This window comes from Amphiprion ocellaris, chromosome 10 (assembly GCF_022539595.1).
Source record: "Amphiprion ocellaris isolate individual 3 ecotype Okinawa chromosome 10, ASM2253959v1, whole genome shotgun sequence".
Classification (NCBI taxonomy): Eukaryota; Metazoa; Chordata; class Actinopteri; family Pomacentridae; genus Amphiprion; species Amphiprion ocellaris.
Window position 1 is genome coordinate 25,655,409 of NC_072775.1, and position 21,274 is coordinate 25,676,682.

Here is a 21,274-nt window from a genome sequence, read left to right on the forward strand (position 1 = left end):
ACTGTCTCCTAAATCATCTGTGTCCAATAAATGCGCCCATCCTGAAAAAAACAGAAAAACTACATCAAACAAATAGTGTTTCCAGTTTGAGAATGAATAGAAATGTATTAATATAAATGCCAAACATTACAAAATGCTGCTTGTATTTTAAATTAGATACATGGCATTGCTAGGGATTTCTGTTATTTTGTAGACTCCTCCCACATAAATGCACATTCTTTATTTGTCTGATTCTCTCTCAAAAGCGCACTCAGACACATATGGTGAATGAGTCAACCTCCCACCACCCAGCTAGATTGATGTCTGATGCCAAACAGAGCAGAAGCTTGACAAATATGATGAGATCCAGCAGCAGGCAAATTTCAGCTTCCTCTTGCACTACCAGTTAGTAAAACCCTAAAAGGTCAGGGCTTGAAATAAGACCAGAGGTATTACTCACTTGTGTGTGTGTGTGTGTGTGTGTGTGTATGTGTGTGTGTGTGTGTGTGTGTGTGTGTGTGTGTGTGTGTGTGTGTGGTTGTGTGATTAGATAAGAAGGCCCACTGCAAAAGGCCAGATGACGACGTCAGGAGCAAGGTTCAAAGCAGAAGCAGAAGATAGTGAAACCTGCGGCCTGTGTGTGTGTGTGTGTGTGTGTGTGTGTGTGTGTGTGTGTGTGTGTGTGTGTGTGTGTGTGTGTGTGTGTGTGTGTGTGTGTGTGTGTGTGTGTGTGTGTGTGTGTGTCTTGCTGTATCAGTTTGTGTGTCTTTGGAAGGGAGAATATGCCACCCAACCTCAGACAGCACAGAGATTCATTACAGTGGTGACTGCTAATCCATATGTTTGTACTGCAAGCAGTTCCCCATCACTCAATTGAGTTTCTCCTGCAAGGTCTGCCTCTGTCTCTGAATGGGAGCTGTCGCCAGGGGAGGTGAAATGTGAGGGGGGGAATTTTAGCGCATTTTGTTTGTCAATTTGTACCAACTCACTGAGACAGCCAAAGTGCTTCCAAATGTCAGCTCCGCACTGGAGTATCAATATAATTAGCTTACCCATGCCACCTCTTTCCTCTCAGGTTTTCTAAATCAATAGTAGTGAGTTCTAGTCTAGTTTCTGCATTTGTTCAGTCTCTATATGTAAAATTCTAGCTCAGAGTTTTGGTGCCTCTCTGAAATGATTGATTTTACTTTAGCTTTTTCAGTCATGCTACTAGTCAGAGTACCTCTAACTGACTGGAAATTGGTTCTGCTTCTTCTGAAAGACACGTGGTGGGCAGACTGAACCTGAACTGTTTCCAAATGAGAATTTAGTTTTGAAAACATCCGCTGAGATCCCAGAAGCTAGAAGCAAGACCAATCAGCTGGCTGTGCAGAGTGTTTAGATAATGGTGTGACTCATTGCCTCTACAAAGTCAGAGACCACGTGAACAATTAAATATTATAAAGTGGCCTATTTTTGACTACTTTTTTCCATCAATGTAGGACATATACCAATATTTCCAGAGCAGGCAGCCTATTACTACTGTTTGCAATACAGAGTCAAACTCCAATGACAGCCAGTAATAGTCTACCTGGTGAGGGAGAATTCATATAGATTTCTGGTTGAAGAAGGCAACAGTCAACAATTCTTTCTTGTTGCAATGCAATGCCAATTGCACCTTGCCAAATGATAAAGAATAAAGTAAAAAAATTATTACATGAAAACCCGTCTGTCATTTTCAGAGATACACAGAGTGATGCACAACCACAGTTTTTTTGTTTTGTTTTTGTTGGATTTTTTTGTCTCATACACACTGAAGTGTGTTCTGTGCACATATGAGGCCAGGTGGCTGAACCTGCTGTCCATTTATGACAGGCCAGATGAGACTTTTAGACACATCTCTTTCCACAATGCATCACCCAATCATCACAAATGCGCCAAAAGCATACATGACAAAGGGTTGTGAACCACCCGACAATTAGCTAATTGAAAATGATCACAGACTAGTAAAACACAAAGTGGGCTTTTTAATGCTCATTTGAAGCGTGCTTCAAATGCAGATGCACAGTAATGTGCATGCAAAAGTCTGATTCACTGGTGGTAATTTTTAGTAGATACAGGAGCCAACTCTGAGTCTTCAGTTTTTAATTGGACAGTGGACAAAGCCTTTGATCTGACCTCTTTAATGTTCCCTCCTTGTTAATCAGTGTGATCCTACAAGCCTCTCACGGGCCTCGTGGCGGATGTTAGCAGCAGTTCTCTCCTGACAGTGTGCCCTCTCTCTCTTGCTCTGCCAGGTGAAGTGTGACCAGTACTGGCCGTCACGAGGAACAGAGACCTACGGCATGATCCAGGTCACCATGTTGGACACTGTGGAGTTGGCCACTTACAGCGTCCGCACCTTCGCCCTCTACAAGGTAAAGTACTGCGCTTTTCATTTGTAGTTTAACATATAGCAAGTGATAGTCTTGAATGACATGTCCCCAAAAGGTAATTGAAGTTATCAGTGCTGGGGTCGTATTTAAAATGTAATTTCTCATTTTCTGAAGACAGTTAAAGGCTATTACCACTGAAATCATTTTTTCACTGATTTATCTCCCATTCTCTGACATGCAGTGAAAGATTACATTTTTTTCATGTTAATTCATATACTTCACTGCAATGATAATGTAACTGATGGTTTGTCCTTTATTTGTCCTCTTCCATTTCCTTTTCCATTACTCAGTTACAATTTCAAACATTATTATAAATCCTAATTAAATGTAAATCTCTAGCGATTACTTGGTTTCAATCAGGAATAGCGACAATGACAAGAAACCATTTCAGAGAAACCACACACTTTAAAAATGCTACATGTTATCTGTACCTACACTTGCATCACAGCACTAAAAGTAGAATGCATCATGTGCTGTTATAAAAGTTATGACATTGAATATGAAGACATTACCACATGATAGTTTCATTTTTGTCAGTGAAATTACTTGTGCTTTTCAAATTTTAACTGTAAAATTTCAGAAAATACTTTGTCAGAATGAGAAGTCTTTCTTTGAAAAGCAGTCACTTACAATTTACTGTCAGAGCATCCCACTAAAACACCTTTCTTATTGACTGACTACTGATTCTCCTACAGAATGGCTCCAGTGAGAAGAGAGAAGTAAGACAGTTCCAATTCATGGCCTGGCCAGACCATGGGGTGCCTGAGTATCCCACCCCCATCTTGACCTTCCTTCGACGGGTAAAAGCCTGCAACCCTCCAGATGCAGGGCCCATGGTGGTCCACTGCAGGTGGGTACACGAGAGAAACTGTGTAGCAGTAATATCCTTATACTGTATGTTTTATCATTTTATTTGTCACTGTCCCTGCCAGTGTCATGAAACGTTACATGAGCAAAATGTATTAATCAACCATAATAAATTTATACTGAAATTACATGAACATGTAATTAATAAGTAACATTTTCAGAATAGTATATATGAATGTTTCATATCAAGGGGCAGAGCAAGTATGCTGTACCATCAATAAGAAGAGAGATGTTGGAATCTTGTTGTTGGTGTCACCACCTGTTTTCTTTCACAGTTGATTTGTCTCAATAATGTGTTGTGTTGCATATTTTACAGTCAGCTAAAATGTCTCTCAGGATGCCGCCACAATCCTAGTCTGTGGCAATATTCTTTGTATTTTGCAGCTCTTGTGCTTTCAGGTGTAAGTTAGCTTGGATTGAGGGCAGAATGTCCAGTTGTCAGCTGTTCAAGTGCAGAGAGAAAACATGGAAGGACAGATATTTAACTCACAATGCTGTTCTCAGCGTATCAAGATGCATATCCGTTTTTGATCGATGCATCTTTTGACATATTATGGTGAATATCTGAAGAAATAGTGAACCCTGGTTATTTACTTTTCTCTGTTGCTCTCCATCAGTGCGGGTGTGGGCAGGACTGGCTGCTTCATTGTAATCGATGCCATGCTGGAGCGCATGAAGCACGAGAAGTCAGTAGACATCTACGGCCATGTGACATGCATGCGTGCCCAGAGGAACTATATGGTCCAGACCGAGGACCAGTACATCTTCATCCATGAGGCCCTACTGGAGGCAGCCACCTGCGGCAACACTGAGGTTCCAGCACGCAACCTCTACGCCCACATCCAGAAACTCACCCAGGCTCCGCCTGGTGAGACAGTCACTGCTATGGAGCTGGAGTTCAAGGTGAGTGAAGTACACATATCAGACAAATACTGCGGAATTCATGGTGTGATAACAAGTCAGCAACAAAAATGCAAAGATAATGTTATTTTTCTGTCTGTTTCACAAATCACTGATTTGAAAAAATCCCTGCACTGATGCTTTTATTGTTTACCTTTGTCAAAAATAAAACAGGCTGCAGTTGCACAGTGTCCAGAATGTCACATGTCAGTGTCACAAGTAATTCTTTCACAAAATCAGCCAATGCACAGCAATTTATGTCAATGACATTGGTGCTGAGTCATTCCTGCAGCTCGCACAGCAGCATCAGTACATACACACACATGTTTCACGGACATACGGACCAGAACAAACACGAATAAACAACAAAACACATCAACACACCTACACGTGGAGAGTTACAAAATGACTGACACTGGCACATACACACAGCTGGTGTTCAAGGTCGCAGTTACACACACACACACACACACACACCTTCTGTCAATAGCCATTGACTGTGATGTTATTACACACTTTCCTCCCAGCGCGGCTCTGCCATTAGCCCTCTTATGACCATGATCCATTCTGTTTGAAGTGATAATAGCATCTACACTCCTGCCAACAATGGAGAATGAAAGAGTAAGAGAATGATTGCGGCGTACGTGGGGGCCACAGCCTCCATGCCCACACAGTCTGGCCACAACACACACACAAAATTCTGCAGGAGCACCACGACTGTCTACACACACTTCTGTGTTGTCCATCTGTGCTCTGTCCTCTGCCAACACTGAGCTTGTCACACCCACAACCCTCTAAGCAAGCTCTGGGACTCCTAAGATACGATTCCTTTGTACTTACTTATACCTATCAGCAGATATCTAAAATAGCCTCCCTTCTCTTGTAGGAATTTATTATTTATTGTGACATGAAACCTTTAGTTGAACAAACGCTTGTCAGGGTACCTTGTATGTTTACTTCAGGTTACTCATTTCTCCCCTCACCCTGTCTGGTTTCTTCCCACCTTTTGTTAATCAGAGACTGGCCAACTCCAAAGCCCACACATCACGCTTCATCAGCGCCAACTTGCCCTGCAACAAGTTCAAGAACCGCCTGGTCAACATCATGCCTTTTGAGTCCACACGTGTCTGCCTGCAGCCCATCCGTGGTGTCGAGGGCTCTGACTACATCAACGCCAGCTGCATTGATGGCTACAGGTCAGCAAACAAATGCATCTTCAGGATGAGCTGAGTTTAATGACTGCAGTGAAGGAGCTCACTTTGTGACAAGTGTTATTTTCTCATCAACAAATTCCATGAGAAGACCAAAAGCCAATAATGCATTAGTTTCACTGCAAATGCTGTGCTACTTTTGGCACAGCCCAAAGCCTATTTGTCCCTACTGTAAATGTTAATTGTAAAAAAACATGAGTATTAAAAAGTAGGTCACAACAATGCTGTCTTATATAGAGTTTCAAGGCAATAATTTCTTTGCTGGGGACTATTGTAAGATAGTGTGTATATCCCATGTTTAAGTGCACACACATTCTGCCTGGTAGCACACAAGTTGGAAAAATACCAGCACATATCCTGCGCATTTTTCTGAATCCCACTTTGAAGAACTAATCAGATCAGAGCATGTTCTACAATTTACCACTGCCTGCTGCAAAACACCAGTTGTTGGTGGTAGCATTCAAGCCAGGGTAGGCATGTACCTGCTTGCTCGTACTACAAGTCTGGGTTTCTGATAGAACCTGTATGTGGGATTGGCTCAAAATACTGCAGTTTGATGTTCACAGTAATGAAGGAATGTCATCCAGAGCAACAGTGTGTTGATGTATTTTCAACAGTTTTTGGACAACAATAAAGAGCTACAGCCCAGAAAAATAACTGGTGCCAGGCTATGGCTACAGAAGCAATACTTCTCAGTGATTAATTCATTGCTGGCATACAGAATAACACCAGCTTAATCCTTTATCATTGTTTAAGGTCACTACAAGTACTAATAGTAAAGGCATCTCAGCCCTTTTTAGACATAGGACCAGACTAAAGGAAAACAAATGAAGATGAATGCCATTCAGGCCTAGCAGAGCATCACCAGGAAGGAATGAGTGTCTGATATTAATGAGTTACAAACTTAAGGCAGACACTGATTGAGCAGGATTTGGAACAAAATATTAAATACAGTGACCCTAATTATCAACACATCAACCTTTTCAGCTTTGATCTGTCTCCCAAACTGGAAGGCTTTATCGAATATAGTTGGTTATGGCTTATCTGATGTAAACATTCTTAAATTGGAACTGAAATTCCACACTTTAACTTCAGTCATCGATTTATTTCAAACCCGGCAACCTGGAGACACAGCACAACTGAAACTGTATCGCTATCCTGATAGTGTCCCGACTGCACAAGTCTACAGTTATTTTCTGCCATCGAAGATTGTTCCTGGTGTGAAAAATACAATAGGTATTCACAGTGAACTAAATAAATATGTTGGAAGCAGGTTGTATGGGAGTGGACTGAGGATGAGGCTGCAGTGGGCAGTATCCAGTTGCAACAATGACTCCTGGATCTGTCAGTGTGGCTTTTGTTTGCTGAGCCACAACCACTTTTATATCAAAGCTACTCTGTGTCCTCGTGTGCTCTGTGAGTTCAAATTGCTTCCTAGAGGGAGGAAGATGAAAAGGCAGCTCTCTGTTTTATATCTATATAAGTATGGGCAGTGACAGACAGAGCTGACTCTTCTGTGGTTTATATGAAGGGATGGATTTAGCAAGTGTGAAATGCCATTTAGCCCATATGGGGTTGTGCTTCGTACTGGGCCGTGACGGAGACAACACCTCCTGACTCCCCCCCCCCCCCCCCCCCCCCCCCCCCCCCCCCCCCCCCCGTCCTGTTGTTAATGAGAAGGTGCTCCGCAGAGGCCGACCCTCCATTGTTGCAGTGTAAATAGCATAATTGCAGCATGAGAGTATTGTAATGAAGTGTTTTCCAAAACCCGCCTTGCTTTTTTTCTTCCCTCCGTCATATTCACTCTCTTTCTCTCTTTATCATCTTGTTCCTCCTTTATTTTTACCCCTTTCTATCTCTGTCTCTCTCTGTGCTACTCCTTAATCTGTCTCCTTTGCATTCTTTCCCTCTCTCTTTCTCTCCTCCTTCCCTCTTCTCTCACTCACCATCTTAATTTTCCATCCAAACATCATGGCAGACAGACATCCGGGTGGGGACCTGTTGTGTGCACCAGCGGCACTGTGTAATTAAGCCGCTTTTAAAACGCGGGCATAAATAAAAACTAAACAGGGGCCTCCAGTGCCCTTCACCCCAGTGCCTTTAAGAAAAGCCAATAATATGCTAAGCTAATGAGAGGCGAACCATTGATTCCAGCTATGCTATCAGGGGCACGAGCCCTGGATATGCTCCGATGCAGGCTGGAGTTTTAGCATCGTAATGAGGTTGAAATGAAACACTATGCCCTCAAGCTCTGCATTCGTGTGGGATGATGCAGAGAGTGCTTTGTGCTCTTTGGCAACACGCTCATCGGGACACTGTGCAGAGAAGTCCGTATTGTGTGATGCGGTTAGAATTGTCTCTGTTTGGCTGGGGGCCCTTTTATAGGGAAGTTAGAAGGGTCTACCCTATCAATTTGAAATTTTGCATTCATCCCCTGCCTAGCTTTGCATTTTTCTTTCTTTTCTGCTCCACAAAGTCCCTTTTGCTTTTCCTCTCCTCTTGTCTTGTCTCGTCTTTTCCCTCTACTCTCCTGTCATCCTCAGCAGTGAATCATTTATTGCACTCTGATGACCAGCTGAAGAGAACTCTTTCTCGCTCTTTTCATCTCCTCTCCACATCCTCACTGTACTTTGTACATCTCTGCTCCACAGTTCGCCTTTCTCATTCCGTTTTCGTCTTTTTAATTTGATTCCTCACTCTGTTGCCTCCCCCTCCTCGTATGTCATCTCCTCTCCTCACTACCAATCTGTTGTTTCTGTGTTTGAGTGAGTGAGGCCCTGAGCATATTCTAATCTCCTGGTTCCACATTAGTGCTTTGCCTGCAGCACCTTCATTAGTTGTTCAGCCATGGCACAGTGTGTGACTGCATGTGTGTGTGTGAGCTGCAGCGGGTCTGAATATACATATTAAAGCTATTGCATGCACAAATGCCTGCACCTGAATGTGCCGCCGTGTGTGTGTGTGTGTGTGTGTGTGTGTGTGTGTGTGTGTGTGTGTGTGTGTGTGTGTGTGTGTGTGTGTGTGTGTGTGTGTGTGTGTGTGTGTGTGTGTGTGTGTGTGTGTGTGTGTGTGTGCGTGTGTACAATTATGCATATGTGTCTGTTGGATTATTCAGCCCTCTCTGTCTGATGATCAGCGTGCTGCTGCCACCTGCTGTTTGACAAAAGCGCTACTGAGCTGGACCAAAGTCACATTGGACACCAGTACAGCTCTGGCACCTCAGTGGATGAGCTCATCTCTAGTTTTGTGAACATATCGAGCGCTCTCTCTAATTCTGTGTTTTGTTACAGGAAGGACAAAGAAAGCCTCTATATAGGCTGGAATTGCTCTAGGACGATCATAGCAACCATGAATTATTCATCATGTACATTAGATGGGCAGGAATTTGCTTTGTTCAATTTTCAGTATATACACTACCAGTCAAAAGTTTGGGGTCACCCAGACAATTTCACATTTTCCATGAAAACTCACACTTTTATTCATGTGCTAACATAATTACACAAGGGTTTTTTAATCATTAATTAGCCTTTCAACACCATTAGCTAACACAATGTAGCATTAGAACACAGGAGTGATGGTTGCTGGAAATGTTCCTCTGTACCTCTATGTAGATATTCCATTAAAAATCAGCTGTTTACAGCTAGAATAATCATGTACCACATTAACAATTTCTAGACTGTATTTCTTATTAATTTAATGTAATCTTCATTGAAAAAACTGCTTTTCTTTCAAAAATAAGGAAATTTCTACGTGACCCCCAACTTCTACGTCTATGTTTCAGTATAGGGCATTAAACCTTCAAAAAATGGAATGCTGTTGAACAGGATGTTTGCGTTGGTTTTTGATCACTTTCATTTCACATCATGTTACTACATATTTCTTTATATGTACATTTCCACCAAATATGTTGCTATTTTAGAACAAAAGTGGATTCATAGGAAACTCTTCAGCAACAGGTTCATTTTCATTTAAACAAATTTCGGTCTGAATATGTTTGAGTTCTTTAGTCACCAGATTGAGGGTGTGTATTACAGCCTTTTCTAACCACTCCACGACAACACAACTACTTTATCATTTACTCTTTTATATGTTATTGCTTTGTGATACGCTTTAAAATGCCAGCTGTAAAAGCATCATGTGGTTAATAATTGTTACATGTAATATTTAACCTTTGCCCCCTCTGTGTGAATTTGTTTTTCAGACAGCAGAAAGCCTACCTGGCCACACAGGGCCCCCTGGCTGAGACCACTGAGGACTTCTGGAGGATGCTGTGGGAGCACAACTCCACTATTGTTGTCATGCTGACCAAGCTACGAGAGATGGGCCGGGTAATACATTAACACATACTGAACATAAGTAGAAGCAGTGCCTGTAAGGTCACTGGACCATTTCAGGGGATGAAAACTTCCTTTGTAGACTCAGTCAGTTCAGCTAAGCTGCTGTGTCACACTGCTCAAATATTAATTCATTCCAAACCTGAACAATAGCCACAGTTGAAAAATAACTTCCTTATCACCATAACTGGAATTCATGCCAGCTGAACCAAGCATGCTACTGTGTCATATTTGTCAGTGATTGGTGGCATTCCAAACATACTGAGAATTTGCTCACGGTCGAAATGTATTACACCTCTTGACAAGGACACAAAATGTAGATTTTAAAGGGGGAATCATATTTTCTTTCTTGCTGATCGAGTTATCAGTCTAGAAAATGCTGAATTACAATCTGGAGACAGGTGATGTAGCCTATAGCTGAAACACTACAATCAAAGAGAAACAGCCAGCCAGAAGTCAGATGTAACTTCCTGGATTCTCCCTCAGTTTGCCTTTAATTAAAGCTAGGGACCTTTCTTGCATATCATACCCCTTCGACAAAAAGGTTGAAGAAGGCATATTTTTTTATGTTTTGTGTAGCTACAATAACCAACTGTTGGCTCCAACTTCAGATTTAGGGGACAGATGTGAGAGTGATGTTTATGGTCGCACCCAGCTTTTAATACGCTAGCAAAAAAATGCATTTCCCAAAACTTCAGTCTACTCCATTTTACTGTTCCTATTGTTAATTTGATTACACCTATAATATCATCACCTAAACAGTTTTTTACATTATGCAGGTAATTCTGACAGCACTCAGCTGCGTTTTACAGCTTTTATCGCCCTGAGATATAATCACAGCTGATTAAAAGAAAAGCTCTCATGCACTTCATCACTATAGTGAAGACCAAAAACAAATGATGTAAATATTTTGTCACCTATGATGAATCAGACAATATTTCAAAACCACAGATTAGTCTACTGAGATTTTCTTGTATAAGCAGAAATATTCATATGACTCAAAATGACTAATAACGTACAGTAACCCATGCTAAAATTATCATTCTGATGTACGCCAGGCAGTCGTTATGTATAGTCATTTTTCCCCTGAATGTGTTTAGAAAAAGATTCTTCAACTTTAAGTGCTGAAAATTTCGGCCTCTTTATTCTCTTGCAGGAGAAGTGCCATCAGTACTGGCCAGCAGAGCGTTCCGCCAGGTACCAGTACTTTGTGGTGGATCCAATGGCTGAGTACAACATGCCTCAGTACATCCTCAGAGAGTTCAAAGTCACAGATGCCAGGGTATGTTGGGTTCACTCTGAGTGTGAAAATCTGTGGGCTTGGCCCTGCGAGTGTGCCTATGTGTATGCTGGTGTGAGGGATGGATTTGGAGTGAGGATTGATGGACATTTTACACAAATACAATCATCCAACCCAAATGCAACCTTTAATTTTAGGTTTTCATACAAATGCTGACAGTTGTGCCTAGTGTTAAGAATTATACCGACTATGATTTCAAGGTAGAGATGATCAGAACGCATCCCGTGTTATTTTATCTGACAGGTTGACATCAAGTGAATGCGCCATCAAACATGTTTACCCGCATTTAGCAACAGTATGCTTCCTCTATGGATTGTGTGCGTTTGTGGATGTGTGCGTGTGCATGTGTGTTTCAAGATCACTGTGGAAAATACACGTAAAGCATAGCCCTCAATCCCCGAGGGCCAGTGCTGGAACTCACTGTGATGCAGGAGTTTCAATGAGCTATAAATACACTTTACTGTCTTCTGAAGGCTCACAGCACAGCAGCACTCTAATCCCACGTTCACTCTTTCTTTAATGTGTGTGTGTGTGTGTGTGTGTGTGTGTGTGTGTGTGTGTGTGTGTGTGTGTGTGTGTGTGTGTGTGTGTGTGTGTGTGTGTGTGTGTGTGCGTGTGTGTGCGTGTGTGCGTGTGTGCCATCTTCAGTAGAGCTCGTGGGCCTGAGTATTTGGCAAAATGTATATTTTGCTTTGTGAATTTGCTTTATAGTCCTGTGTACACAGGGTGTCTATGCAAAATGGACTGGACCTGCTTCCTTTAGATAATCCTATATGAATAAATGATTGAATGAATGTGCACTGAGTGATGTGTTTTGAAATACTTCAGGTATGCAAGCAAACACATGCTGACACCACAGTGCTGTCTATCTATCTATCCTAGTTATTGAGAGCCACATCCCTGCTGGTTTTTATCTAGCCAGGTCGTTAGCTTTATGCATATTCCATCCCAGGTAGAAACTACATGATTAAATGATTGCAGTTACAAGCAGCAGGATTATTGGTACTTGTAAACCTCAATCTGAGACCCTCTGCTGGGGTGTTTCCTGTTGAGTTCACATACAGATTCAAAGCACAGAGAGATCTGTGAAGCGCAAACTGCAAAGTCTTATGAAGTCATTGGGCCTCCTAAATGTACTTAACCTGGTAATGTGCTACCCCTTCAGGATGGACAGTCCAGAACAATCCGCCAGTTCCAGTTCACTGACTGGCCCGAGCAAGGAGTGCCAAAAACCGGAGAAGGTTTCATTGATTTCATTGGACAAGTGCACAAAACCAAGGAACAGTTTGGACAGGATGGACCAATCACTGTACACTGCAGGTAAGGAGCAACACATGGCAAGGGTTAGGCATAAATTGGAAGATCGTGTTCTTTAAAGATTGCGCTTTTACTAATTCAGTAAGCCAAAAAATAATAATGTACATATGTAGAACAAAAAACTAAATAAATAAAGTGTACATTCCAGGTGCTTCCTAGTCACCAGTGAAATTTAATTTTGGGCCTTAGGTTTTTTTAAAGAGTCAGTCTGAACACCCAGACAGCAGATGTAATAATGAATATGTGTGTGTGTCTGTGTGCTTTCCAGTGCCGGGGTAGGCAGGACCGGAGTCTTCATCACTCTCAGCATCGTACTGGAGAGGATGAGGTACGAAGGTGTGGTCGACCTCTTCCAGACAGTGAAGACACTTCGCACCCAGCGGCCTGCCATGGTGCAGACCGAGGTAAGGGGGACATGCTGATGAGCATATTGTTCAGACTTTAAATCCCACAGTGACAGGATGATATTTGAAAGTGAATACTGTATATTTTTGTGATATAAAGTTGATGTTATCTGAAGTGTCATTTTTGAAGGCTCCACAAAAACAAAGACTTAGTGACAAATCCTTGTTTAATAGAGGTGCACCAGAAAACCCACAGCAGATTCACCGGTGCTATCACACTTAAAGAATGATAAGTACAAAATGTAACAGGCAAAGCATATTTATAAAAGTCATGGCATCAGTACAGATTAGTTCATAAACATTTTAAGATTTAAGAACAAAGGAAAGTGTTTGATTTTCACCAACGTAGAGACAGAAACTGTCCTAATTGTCAGTAGAGTGCAACTGCTCCAAAGTACAAAAGCTAGCTATCAGTCATGAATAATTGGTTGATTGGTTGACAGATTTGTGTTTTGCACAGTTTTGTTGGTTTTTAACCATCATTTTTTTAATCACTCAGGTAAATCCATGTCAGAAGTCAGACTGTAGGGCCTTAACCTCAGTAGTTAAACTTGTTGGGTATATTCTTAACTCCAGTCTCATTTAGCAACTGGAAATCACTTTAGCTTAGCATCTGCTGTTTTAAATGTGATAAACTATAATGAGTAACTTTGACTTGACTTTGACTTTCCAAAAAAAGTCACTGTTTTACTTATTTCACATGGATGCAGTCTGGTAGCCTCATGCTTTTGTTTACACCAAAACAATGATGGTAAATTCCTTGCTTGTAAATATATTACGAACTGGACTTTATAATAGTTACATGAGAAGAAGACGGAAAGAGAAGGAATGCTGTTTTTCTCATTGCCTTTTTCTTGTCTTCAGGACCAGTACCAGTTGTGCTACAGGGCAGCATTGGAGTACCTGGGGAGCTTTGACCACTATGCAACGTAACCACTCCCACCGAACAGCTTCCCCGGTCAAACCTCTCAGGAGTGTGCCAAGAGTCCCATCTCCGCTGCCATCCACTCACCCCCTAAAACCCGACCCCTCGCAGCTACCGGAGGGGTGGCGAAAGGGACGAGCTTGCAGACCCGTTCAATCACAGAGATATACGCAGAGTTAACCAACCTCGTGAGATTTTGCTTTAAAATTGATAAGTGAAACAATACAGTGACTATGACAAACATGACAACTCTTGTACAGATCCGACAGCGCAGACTGGCAGCTCGCCTCTCTGCTCTGTCGAAGCCAAACCTCCCTGATTGTCAAAGGCTACTGGTAGCACTAAGAGAGCATTCTCTTTGTTTTCTTTTTTATTAATTTTATTGTCTATATTATGATTTATTATGGCAAATATTTTTGTTTAGTATACCTTTTTGTTGTTTTTAATAATCATTTTAATATCAGACATTTCTTCTGTCTTAAACTGCCCAGTCTCGGGCATGCATTATTTTCATAATCATTTCTAGGGTACTTTAGCACAAGGGGCATGTATTTTTAACATGTTTCTAGATACTAATACAAGAGGACCACTGTTCTCTGAGCTGCTGTCAGATTTCTTTTGTCACTTGACATTATTGTTTTATTCATTTTATGTGTCATAAACATTGTTTTTGGTCTTACTCAGTTCAGTAACTCAAATTGCCTTTTCACTTGCCGTTTGTGATTAAAAACAGAAAAAATCAACATTGAGAAAATTGATTTCAGAGCACAGACTGGCTGTAGTTGTCCTTCTGTAAACGTGGTAGCTAACAAAACACAAGTGAATTACCTAACAAGAGACTAAATCACAAATGTACAGAAATGGAAAGCACATTATTTCTATGTTTCTTTGTTCTCGTTTTGTTTTGTTTTGTTTTGTTTTTCATCAGAAGCCTATGGCATTGAGGCCTTCATTGCTCCACAGCGGAGAACTTACCTGAGGAAAACAGACTTTTATACCCAAAGGGTAGATAACAGAAAACAAACTCCCAATCTCGGAATATAGACGCTCTTGAAGTCCCTCCCATCTCCTCGCTTGCCATTAGCCTGGTCTGTTTACTGGAGTGGAACCACAGACCGAAAGGAGCAGAAGTGGTTGGTATAGGCTGGAGCAGAGCCATCACTGTTGGTACCTGTACAGAATCAACCATTCCTAGCAGAGGGAAAGAGACTCAGCCCATTGGACTGAAACCTGATATTATTTTATACAGAAATAGAATTATAAATATATATATATACATATATATATAATTATGATTGATTATATATATGTACAATTACACATAGATATATACACAGTTTCAGAAGTATATTGTTAAAAAGGAGTTATTCTGCTGACCTACCTGGAGACACTGCAGAGAGCCTGCTGTCCTAGCGTGTGTATTAATGGAAACACCATTGTATCTACTGCATTACCATAGTAACTTTGACAGCTGGTTGTCCGACTGACTGAGGAGCGACAGCACAACCCCCCCACCCCACCCATCCAAATGGACGACTCCTCACTCAGCACGGGCCATCGCACCACTAAAGCACACATCTTGTCCCACACAAAGCGAGGGAGAGGGGAGCGTCTGATCCAAGAGGCCTAAGCATTGTAGTGGCGGTGAGAGGGAGGGGGGACTTGAAAATGCTGGCAAAAAACAAAAATGTTCATTTTTACCTTGTGAATGCTTAGTGCTGTAGGGGTTCGATCTGTTGTACACACAGTCTGTTTTCTATTTGTTGATAAAGAACTGGAATTTAAAAAGAAACTGTTGATGAAAAAGAAAAAAACATTGATGTTAATAAAGTTAAATAATTGGGTTTTTGTACAAAGACTGGCCTATGATTTTTTTGTTTCTTGATCATGCAGTTTACTAAATGTGACTCATAAATTCTTACACCCTTCAAGTTTGCTCTTTTGCTTTTCACCCAGAGGAGCACCTGGGACTGTTTGCTTTATCTCCTGCTGAGAATGCTGCCGCTTGTTTTGCCCAAAACTAATTCCTGATGAAGGATCGCTATAGTTTTGGTTCATTATCAGGTTTCCTTTGTTTCGAGGCTTTTCTTAGAGCTTCTTGTTGAGGCACTTGAAAGTGTGTGTTTTTGTAAGTGTTTTTTGCAGGAGTATAAGTCTGAAACATTCCTATTTTTTTAGAAAGTTGTCCCCAGAGTTTTTAATCAGCTTCTTCTTTAATCAGCATGTGCAGTCATATGGGATTACACTATTTCTTGCCAAATATAGACAAAATGATCATAATTCTAGGTCCTTTTGCCGTTTTTTTTCCAGGACTTGCAACCACTCTCACAGTCTTCAACACAGGCCCATAAATGTTTGGACATTGACACAATTTTCAGCATTTCGGCTCTGTACACCACAACAATGGATTTAAAAAGAAACAAGATGTGCTTCAAGTGCATACTGTCAGCTTTAATGAGAGTATTTTCATCCAAGTAAGGTTAATGATGTAGAAATTACAACACATTTTACATGTGCCCTCCACCTTTGAATAATTGGACAATTGGCTGCTCAGCTGTTCCATGGTCAGGTATGTGTTATTCCCTGATTATTTCATTTACAAGGAGCAGATAAAAGGTCTAGAGTTCAAGTGTATTTGCATTTGGAATCTGGTGAGGTCAACTCTCAATATGAAGTTCAAAGAGCTGTCAGTAAAGCAAGTCATCATTAGGCTGAAAAATCAAAACAAAACCATCAGAAGATAGTAAAAACATTAGGTGTGGTCAGATCAACTGTTTGGTACATTCTTAAAGAAAAATGCCCTTGTGAGCTCAGCAACACCAAAAGACCAGAAGACCACAGAAAACAAGTGTGGTGGATGGCAGAAGAATCCTTTATCTGGTAAAAGGTAAAAGTCAACAATGAAAAGAAGACTTCACCAGAGTAAATACAGAGGATTTACCACAAGGTTGTTGGTGAGCCTCAAAAACAGGAAGGCCAGATTACAGCTTGCCAAAAAAAAAAAAAAAACATGTAAAAGAGCCTGTGCAGTTCTGGAACAATATCCTATAGACAGATGAGACAAAGATCAACTTGTACCAGAATGATGGTAAGACAAGAGTGTGGAGAAGGAAAGGAACTGTTCAAGATCCAAAGCAGACCACCTCATCAGTGAAGCGTGGTGGTGGTAGTATAATGGCTTGCACGTGTATGGCTGCCAATGGACCTGATTCTCTTCTATTTACAAAGATGTGACTGCTGACAAAAGCAGCAGCATGAATTCTTAAGTGTTTCAGGCAGTATTATCTGCTCATATTCAGCCAAATGCTTCAGAACTCATTGGCTGATGCTTCATGGTGCAGATGGACAATGACCTGAAACATACTGCAAACGCAACCAAAGAGTTTTTTAAGGCAAAGAAGTGAAAAGTTCTGCAAACCAGATCAGTCACCTGACCTGAATCCAATCAAGCTGCATTTCACTTGCTGAAGACAAACTGAAGGGAAAATGCCCCAAGAACAAGCAGGAAGTGAAGACAGCAGCGGTAGAGGCCTGGCAGATCATCACCAGGGACCAAACCCAGCATCTGGTGATGTCTATGGGTTCCAGACTTTCAGGATGTCATTGACTGCAAAGGAATTGCAACCAAATATTAAAAGGGATGATTTGATTTATCATTATGTTAGTTTGTCCAATTGCTTGGGGTTCCTTAAAAAGGCGGCAGGCACATCTAAAATGTGTTTTAATTCCTCCACTGTTAACCTGATTTGGATGTAAATACCCTCAAATTAAAGCTGAAAATCTGCATTTAAAGTACATCTTGATTGTTTCATTTCAAATCCATTGTGATGGTGTACAGAGTTTAAATGCTGAAAATTGTGTCCATGTCCAAATATTTATTGACCTGATTGTACTGCCATGAACCAATCAGAGCTTGACAGATTAAAAATCACAACCTGATGATAGTTTTGGGGTTGCTTGCTTATGTTGCTATGGAAACCACATCCACAGATATTTTCAAAGAATGTCTTGCATGAGCGCACTATTATCTGCCAAATATAGAACTGTTTCTGACTAAATCATTTTAAGTCAAGGACGCAGTAGTAGCTTCTTTTAGACTGCTTCCTTTCAGCTACATGTCAGTCTTCAGCAGCAGATGGAGTCTGTTCAGTTGTCTAAATATTCAGGCTGGCTATAGAAGACTAATAGATCACAAATGAGTGAAATATTGAGCATCCATTATATAAGGAGTAGAGAACGGGTGAAATGTCAGACAGCCTGTGTGTTGTTCGTCTGCGGTCCTGTGGTTGGTTTGGAGGGGGCAGAGTGCTGGTGAAAAAGATGATGTCTCATGCTTCCGTGGACCATTTAGAATCAAACAGTGAAAGAATATAGAGCTAGTTGTTTGCTTGTGTTTCCACTCAGATACCACTATCCATATTTAGCGCACTATATTTACTTTGTCTACCTTTTTTGAGCATCTGCATTCTCAAAAGTTTCCACAATGGAAAAAAAAGTAGGCTGCATGGCATAACCTCGCTCGCCACAGTGTAATTCATCTTAGTATCTGTGTGAGGATGTAAAATAATGTTGATTCATAACTGTCTGAGAGCTGACCTTGGAGAAATGTAGGGGATGAGTCACTCAGAGGGAGATTTCTTACACCAAATCCAATAAGAGATGCTGGGTTGTTTGATTATGTTGCCATGGAGACACCACTGTCACACAAATCTGATCAAATCCACCAGCGCTAGCATTAATGTTGAGTTTTTGAGTGTTGAGCTCTCAAATACATAAAGATAATTTAAGCCTTTCATTTGCTAATGTTTCAGTCTTCAGGTTAGCTACATCCAGTCCCCTCAGTAGCTTCCACTGTTTGGTTCTCACCATCGACCCACGCAGCCTGTTAAATTACTGCCTGTACGGAACAGGAAAACTAAAGATGGGGATGACTGTCGCAGTGAAAAAGCCTCCAGTGGTTTTCTATATACATCATACATGTAATGACTGTAACAAATGGAAAAGATTAAAACATGGAGGCAGACAGTGCGTATTCTCATGTAAGTGATGGATGTGTTGTTGCTGTCAGCATGAGTAGGATGGGTTATATCAAGATGAAAGAACACAAACAGGATGTAAAGCTGGATTTAAAGGGTCATTTTGTCGCTGTTTTTTTTTTTTGTTTTTGTTTTTTTTTTACCTAAGTGGTGCTATGGATCCAGTATTTAGGGTGAAACAGTATCATGATTTTCTTTTGGTATAATAGTGCATGAAATTGCATTGCAGAAATTCCTACCTATAAAGTTAGGCTTCTTTGTGTTGGTGCATATACATTGTTTCTGTTGTGCAGAGTGGACTTTCAGTCGGTTGTTTTGTACAGCCAGTAGCTTTAGAATTTTTCTGAATTGTTTTGAATGCAAATTCTGTTATTTTGAGGCACATTGTGTAATGTAGAATTTTGGTTGTGGCACTTTACAAAATGTTGTTTTGAATTCCATAAGATCAACTGACATAAATGCTGTTGTATGAAAGGTGCCCAGGTGATTTTTTTTTTTTACTGTTGGTTTTTCTTAGGATCTGTATTTATTTTACTAAGAAACTATATCAAACAACAAGTTTAGTATCCTCTATACATCATGAGTAATCCAAAGAGGTAGGAAAAGCTGAAAAGATATGTTTGACTAAACTACATGGTTGATTGTGGAGTATATCATGATGCTGAGTCATGTTTTGCAGAGATGATACACAAACTGCCCAAGATGAAGAAGACCGTGAAGTTGGGCTGCTCTGCTTGAAGATTAAAGACATACTGGAGGATTTATTCTCTGAAAGTCACCTGGCAAAGGACGGATTCCTGCTGAAGCATGTGCAGAAGACCAAGCAGGGTTACGTCAGTCTCAAGCTTCTTACTTGTTTGAAAAAGGTAAATAATAGTTCTGTGGTTTTATGTGCTTTCTTTTGTGCTGACATTCCAGCTGTTTGAATAAAAACAATTGAAAATGAAGTTGCCAATGTTTGTCACAGATAAAGGCCCTGACCACAAACTGGGACATGACTCTAGTAGCAGCAACGTATTCAGACCTTCTGGAAGTGAATGATGAACGCACCAAAGTGAGGCGCATAAAGCCGCTTCCACAATGGCTGCTGTGCTCCCCCACCAGCAAGTTCTTACTCACCTGGAATATTTTTGAGGACCAAAACAGAGAAGACGGAGCAGCCAGCGTCCCGGAGCATCCTTCACTCTCAGAAAGGGTCCTGCAAAGGTTCAGTATTTATGGCTCTGTTACTTCAGTTTGGATCCTGCATCCTGGTGAAGAGCTTCCCAGGGAGCTGCAATGTTATGCCAAATGCCACAAAGAGCTTGGCCAGCATTTATGTGCGGTGGTCAAGCTTGATAACTTGGAGGCAGTTCGTGAGGCCTTCAATGCCCTGAAAGCAGAAGAGGAGAAATCCAAAGGGAAGGGCATACGTGTGGTGCCTTTGGGATTCAAGGGAACACATCGCTTTAATGAAGACAAATTATCAGAAGAAAACAGTGAAGACCACTTTAAGGAGAATTCACCTTTTCAAGAACATCCACCAAAAATCTCCAAGGACTTCAAGGAACCTTCTTCACCAGTTAAGGTTTCTGACAAAACTGGACGCACACACCCGCCTCAAACATCCTCAGATCATACCATTCAGAGAACCTTTGACCAGATGTTCTCCAGCTGTGATGGCAAGTGTCTCTCTGGTTTGAATCAGAGGTACAGTAAGATGAGCTGGTGCTCTGGAGACTGTGATAAAGAGAGTTCCCAGAGCCCATGGGTGCTCAGGCGCAAATTAGCAGCAGATGCTTTAAACCCAAAGGTGATGAGACACCTGAACGCACCCTGGCTGATGCAGACAGTGCTGCGGCAGCCCTTCGGCCCTGATGGCACTAAGGGTTTTCAGGGCAGAAGGAGTCTATGGCAGCAGAAGGAGATTAGCAAATTTGTGAAGCAGTATTTTTCAACAAAAAATTAAAAACTGTGAAAGAAAATAAAATAGCTTCTGCATTGAACGACAAAAGCTTTTGACGTTCTGTCATCACTGTCAATGAGTGGGTGTTTATTCAGGATGGCATGTAGTTATCAACCACTGACAATTGGGGGCAGCATTTAGCTGTGTTCACATGCATGTTATCCTGAACATTCACATTTTTCTGCACAAGTCCAGTTTTGTAGGAAGTAAACAGATAACAGTGCATACTAGCTGGACGTACACATTTTTAACCTAAACTGAGGCGTTTAAGAGCTGACGTAAAAGAGTCTGTATGTGCCTCTTCTGAAACATGAGTTGCCTCTGCAGCCCTGGGGCCTCAGCCCGTCTGGTCACAATTGCGAATTGCAATGTATATTTTTCCTTTGGCCAGGATGGATTTACCTTGTTACCACTTTCTCAGAGAAAGAAAGGTCATCTTTCAACATGAAACATTCAGAAAAAAAGCCCTCATTGTCCAAATGCATCTTTTTCACAACTGCCTGTTTAGATTTTGGTTCTCTAAGAAGTAGTTTTCCACTCACTGAGATGACATTTGGCTTAAGGCTACTTGTCCAATCATCAAACCACATCTTGTGCAAGACGAGCATAGTAGCAACATTTGCGCCTTATTTCCAGCCTTTC

At 41.2% G+C, this 21,274-nt stretch overlaps 2 protein-coding genes across 22 annotated transcripts in view; both read left to right on the forward strand.

Moving 5' to 3' along the window:
- LOC111573927 (receptor-type tyrosine-protein phosphatase F) overlaps positions 1-15,509 on the forward strand; it is a 169,119-nt gene extending 153,610 nt beyond the window's left edge. For all 21 annotated transcript variants that reach the window (XM_055014182.1, XM_055014181.1, XM_055014186.1 and 18 more), the window contains 9 exons: positions 2,256-2,375; positions 3,089-3,243; positions 3,878-4,163; positions 5,178-5,356; positions 9,573-9,699; positions 10,862-10,987; positions 12,171-12,325; positions 12,591-12,726; positions 13,591-15,509. In XM_055014182.1, the coding sequence (XP_054870157.1) occupies positions 2,256-2,375; positions 3,089-3,243; positions 3,878-4,163; positions 5,178-5,356; positions 9,573-9,699; positions 10,862-10,987; positions 12,171-12,325; positions 12,591-12,726; positions 13,591-13,659 (1,353 nt within the window). In that variant the 3' untranslated portion in view covers positions 13,660-15,509. The remainder of the gene's footprint in view (positions 1-2,255; positions 2,376-3,088; positions 3,244-3,877; positions 4,164-5,177; positions 5,357-9,572; positions 9,700-10,861; positions 10,988-12,170; positions 12,326-12,590; positions 12,727-13,590) is intronic.
- Positions 15,510-18,889: 3,380 nt separating this feature from the next.
- On the forward strand, positions 18,890-20,770 carry LOC111575497 (la-related protein 6-like). The gene is made up of 3 exons (XM_023280668.3): positions 18,890-19,283; positions 19,367-19,553; positions 19,655-20,770. The coding sequence occupies exons 1-3, from the start codon at positions 19,267-19,269 to the stop codon at positions 20,633-20,635; spliced, it is 1,185 nt and encodes a 394-aa protein (XP_023136436.1). The 5' UTR covers positions 18,890-19,266; the 3' UTR covers positions 20,636-20,770.
- The last annotated feature ends 504 nt before the right edge of the window (positions 20,771-21,274 follow it).

Bases quoted from the DNA above. Each gene is read 5' to 3' on its own strand.
- LOC111575497 (XM_023280668.3), top strand. The intron at 19,554-19,654 runs GTAAATAATAGT...TGTTTGTCACAG, and splicing joins TTCTTACTTGTTTGAAAAAG to ATAAAGGCCCTGACCACAAA.